Here is a 5,489-nt window from a genome sequence, read left to right as displayed (position 1 = left end):
AAAAATTACTTAGTATTATTATGAAAAAAATAGTCAAATAAGTAATATCAAAATACAGGTGGCTTTCCTTGCTAAAAATATCGAGATACTTTATTAAACATAATTAAACTTACCTTCTTATTTAATATACTGATGTGATTTTTTAATTTTTTTAAAGGAGAAAAAAAGCAGAAATTGTCCGATTCAAGTGACAAAAGCCAATTTATTTAGCTTTTTCTTTTTTTAATATTCATTTTTATATTCTATTTTAGTACAAGCATATTTAAAAGAGGAATAATTTTTTAACACATGGTCCCTGATTTATGGTCAATCATTTTATGGTTCCATTTCTCTAATTTAAAAAAAAAACTAATATATAATTTAAATAATATATTTCTCTAATCATTACATATCCAAAACATCAATCTCAAAAAAGTTAAAGAGGTAATTATGAAACAAATAAATAAATGTGTATAAAAATGTATATTTTAATAAACTCTAAATATTTTATTATAACAAGTCTCAAAATAAATTAAAGGAAAAGTAAGAAAATAAAATGAGAAAATTCCATCCCACATTGGTGGAAGAAAGAAAAGAAGAAGCTTCCACCATAGCATATAAATAGGAATGTAAGTTTCTTGTCCCATATCGCTAGATGATAAAACTGGTGAGCACTTTATAAGGAAGAAAATTCTTATGTTAATGTTCTTATAAGACATATCACACCCAATGGTCCTAGCGGAGACCCGAATGTGCACGGGCTCGAACGCAATGTGGCGCTTTGATGCCGCACTTTGCACTTCGCATGCTCGCATCGCCACTTAAGGGCCGCCTTAGTATTTTTGTTGGGAATTAAGAGTTTTAATAAAATAAAATAAAATCCTTCCATTGCGATACGCGACGGGTTTAGATTACCCATCGCGTACCGCGACGTGGAGGTTACGCAGACGAGACACGTAGCCTGCCACGTGGCGTGCCACGTAGCAGGCCTAGGGCTGACTCGGCGAAGCTATAAGATGCTTCGCGATACGCGGCGACTTTCTATTTATGGCCATCGCGTACTGCGATGAGGTCCAAAATCTGCTATAAATAGGAAGTGAACGGGACATTCAATCTTGCACAAAAATCTCTTCTCTCTGAATACACACACATATAAGTATAAGATAACGGTATAATACCCTAGTATCGTAACGATATCCGATCGAAAGAGATATACACGAATCCGAAAGCTCTGCCTGTTAAGGTATGACATTGTGCCATCGTGTAAAGTTTCTACTCTCGTGATTATCGTTATGATTGTTGGTTTTATACTAATCTAGTTATACTACATTGTGTTTATCCTAGGTGCTTAATACCAGAAGGTGTTCTTTAATTATAAACTCGCAAGGTGAGACATTCGAGTTTTTGTATCACTCACATTTGCGTGAGACAACTATTTTTCCGACATTGTCATGATAATTTCAAAACCTATAAAACTCATGGCAAATGGTCTAAATGTTTTTAAATATATTTTTAAAGTATTTTAAATATATTACAGTGAATAAGTCTCTGTAGACTTACGGGATGGTTACTACTGGTATTGTGGGGTTTTGTATACAAGGCTTGCCTACTGGACGATTACACGTTATAGATACGGTCGAGTGACAAGTACCTTTCTGTAATTTGTAAGCAGGCAGATGTAAAAACATCTTAATGTTGTAACTGTAAAATGTGTCATTTACAAATGAATGTACTCACTAGTATTTCTTGCTGATCAAATATTTTAAACATGTTTCAGGTGACTTGTTAGAGACAAAGGAATGATGTCTGCGGACTTCCAGCTTAAGTAAGTGGCTTGTCACCAGAATAAAGAAACGTGTTTTGTAAATTAGGGTTTAACCCTATAAAACTTATGTTTGTATAAAAAAAGGATTTAATTCCCTGTTTATCATAATAATAAACATGGTGTTTTTATAACTCTGATCATTTTTCCTAACTACGGTTCTGATGAATTATCTCGCTGTAAAATAATTTAATAAACACCGATACTAACAAATCAATGTTCACGGCTTCCCATCCCGGGGTATAAGGGTCGGGGGCTGTGACATTTATTTAATTGAATTAAAAGAGAAAAAGTAATTATTAATATAATTATATAAATATGGATTTAAAATTGGCTAAAACTGCTATTATCTATATACTATATACACTGAGGGAAATATGGGCAAATTAGGACGGTGGATTTTAAGAGATTTACAAATTTCAAGCACAACTAAAATGAGGACAAATTGGTTATTCTAACATTAAATCTCACGTGTGTTTTATTATTCTTCAAAATAGTTAAAAGAATGCCCCTTTAACTTTAATCATATTTTAAAATTTTAAGAAATAGTTATAACTTTAGTTCTTTATCTTTTAACTATTTATTCTTCATAATTTCATTTTTAACCCAAATACCCCCAATGATTTTTAAACGGTTATAACATTTTCATACGTTAATATTATTTTTTTAAAATTGCACCATAATTTGAGTATAATACTGTCATAGTTTCTTTTCAGTTAATTTTTTTTACATATAGCTGTTTGTCGTCCGGTTTTAATGGTCTTAAATTAAACCATGAGCCAAGCCATTATTAACGGCTTTTGGTCGCCAAAAACTGAAAATAAACCGTTGAAAATTACCCAACAAAATCCATTAACAATGATTAGGTTCCGTTTCGTTTTTAATTCGATATTAAAATAAGTTTAAAATAAGAACTACGAATCTAAATATACCAGTAAATGGTTTCACAGTTACAAACAAAATAACGAACACCCGTAAATCTATAATGTATTTACAAATGTCCGTATTCCCCGCTGCATTGCGCGGGCACCCGTATTGTACTTCTAAAATAGATAGAAAATATCCTATCACTACATCGTGTCAAGTCTTAAGGCTAAAGTGTATGGTTCATTTGAACCATATCTCCTCATTCAAACGTTAGATTTGCCTTCCTCATTCTCTCTCACGTTTCAACAAGGGGTATGGATTCCTCTCATTTATTATTATTCTCTACCACTTCACTATTTAAATATTATAAAAAATTGAAAAAGACAAAAATAAATTGATTGGCCACTAACGAGAGTGAACATATTTAGTGGCCTCGTGTCATTACTGAAATAAGGGGGCATGGGGTTGGGTGTTCACTAGCCTCATATGAATGAGGGGGCTGTCAAGTAAAGCCAACAAGCAGGGGTTAACCACTTATCCATACTCATTAGCTTTAGAGCATTCACAAAAAATCATATATATTTGTCTTTATAATTATGTTAAAAACACTATATTTTCTCTCTCATATATAATTAAATAATATTTTTTTACATCTTTATTATTATCTTTTCTCTCTTCTCCACTCACAACTACTTTTAAATATATTAAATAATTAATAGATGATGAACAGTCTTCCTCCAAATGTAGTCAAAACTTATCAATCTCTTTAAATTTTCTTTCTCCTCCACTCATCCACTTAGAATTTCTTTAAATTTTTTTTAGAGATTTCACTAATAGAATTTTTAGAGAAGCTGATGAAAATGCTCCTACATCGGTGATAACTTATATGAGTTATAAAGTTATTAAAAAATGTTATAAATTAGTCTCACGAAGTAACAATATAATATTCATTATTAATATAAGTCGACCATAAAATATCATGTCATGTCACATGTCCCAACCCTTCATGATGGTCTACCCTAGACAAGCATTTAATAACTATTTAATTATTATATTTCCTAAAAAAATAAAAAATAAAAAAACTTATTTGACCACCACACCAACCTCTATATAAATCCATTCAACACCCCAATACTCTCTCTCCTCACTTCACACCTTTCTCTCTCTACCAATTTTACACTTTACCCCCTCAACTTTCACCATGTCTCAAACCACCACCACAACCACCACCAAACGCCACCTTGAAGCCAACGACGTCGTTTCACAACCCGAAACACCAAAACGCCTTAAAAACACTTATAATAATAACCATAATAATAATAATATTAATAATAATAACGTTATTATTAACCAACAAGACGCCACCACTCAATATTTACTAGACTTCTTCACAACCATCCCTTTTGAACCCGACCCGTTTCTCAACCCGACCCAACAACCCGAACCCGACCCGGAAGATGATGATGAGCAAGAAAAACTCATGAAACATTTATTTGAAGCCTCTGATGATGAACTTGGGATACCTAGTATGGCGGTTGATGACGTCAGCAGGGGTGAGGATGACGTCACCGGGTTTGGGGATATTGGGTTGTGGGAGCTTGAAGATGAGGTGGCAAATTATTATACTTTGGTGCAGTCTGAGCAGTTTATGCAGTAGTTTGTTTTGTTTGGGGGGTAGAAGTGATACATTAGGAAAGTGTAGGGGTGTAGGTGAAAGTTAATGAGGGTGGAAATGGATTTTTGGGTTTTTTTGAAATTTGGACCCTTGTAGTTTATAGAAATTGCGAAAACACCCCTAAAGTTAAAAGTAGTTGTTTTAGGTTGTTGGAAGTTTAGAAAGAAAAGAACGTGGATTTTGGGGAGTTAAATTTATTTTGTTCATATCTAAAACAATTTAAATTTGTTTTTTTTATTTCTTTTTTTTCCTTGCCATGCAATAGATAGAATACGGCCACTTTGGTTGTTGGCTCAGTGATAAAACTTGAGTAGTGTAGTTTGCTGTTAAAAAAACAAACGATAGAAAAAAGGCAAAATACCGTAGGAAGATGAGGATTAAGTCCGAGAAATGCTACTCGTAATTTGTTTTACACACGATTATATTCTTTGGATTCTGGTTTGAATGTACATACTATAATGATTGGTAATCGCAAAACACATCGTGTTGAAAATTAAAAAATATCATATTTTACGTGATCTTTTAGACCACATGTAGTGGGACGCATCCCCAACCAGGAAACCCTGTAGCGCGCGGGAACACCGCTTTCTTGGGGCGCCATGGACGCCAGCCGGGGGGGGGGGGGCGGTTCCACGTAGTGTCGGAAGAAGGAGGTGAAGAGGAATCTGATTGAATGCTTTATTTTTTTCTATTTAATATAAAAAATAATAATGATGAAATTATTTGAAAAGCCTCCATCTACACCCATTTAAGATGTTTAAAAAAATACACCCCTTAAGTCATAAAGTCTTACAGTGATGTGACTTCTATAATCCACTACATATTGTTTTATAACTATTTCTAGACGTCAACTTGAATTAAAACCCCTTAGAGCATTCACATCTCATTCCCAATAATTATGTGAGGGGGATTGGTAAATTATAGGGATAAGTTTTGAATGACTGTGAGTGTAAATTATAGGGTGGAGAGAGAGATGTAATTATTTTTTATAAATTTGGGGAAATATTTGGGGAACATTGTTTGCCCCTATTTATTTTTTAATATTTGTTGGATTGGTTGTGAGTAGAGGAGAGAGAAAACTGTAATGATAAAAGTATTATTTAATTAAACATGAAAGAGAAATGTAGTGTTTTGTAGTGTAATTAT

The 5,489-nt window shown here is 33.1% G+C and overlaps 1 protein-coding gene across 1 annotated transcript; it reads left to right on the top strand.

The window, feature by feature from the left end:
- Positions 1–3,796: 3,796 nt before the first annotated feature.
- Positions 3,797–4,420, top strand: LOC143539158 (uncharacterized). The gene has a single exon (XM_077032560.1). It carries the CDS (start codon positions 3,870–3,872, stop codon positions 4,323–4,325), a length of 456 nt encoding a protein of 151 aa, XP_076888675.1. The 5' UTR covers positions 3,797–3,869; the 3' UTR covers positions 4,326–4,420.
- The last annotated feature ends 1,069 nt before the right edge of the window (positions 4,421–5,489 follow it).

The sequence above is a fragment of the Bidens hawaiensis genome, unplaced genomic scaffold (genome assembly GCF_021521415.1).
Source record: "Bidens hawaiensis isolate Kalapana, Puna unplaced genomic scaffold, B.hawaiensis_p1.1 tig00011819_1, whole genome shotgun sequence".
In the NCBI taxonomy this organism is placed as follows: Eukaryota; Viridiplantae; Streptophyta; class Magnoliopsida; order Asterales; family Asteraceae; genus Bidens; species Bidens hawaiensis.
Note: the sequence above shows the minus strand (reverse complement) of the source record. Positions and strands in the feature narration are given on the sequence as shown.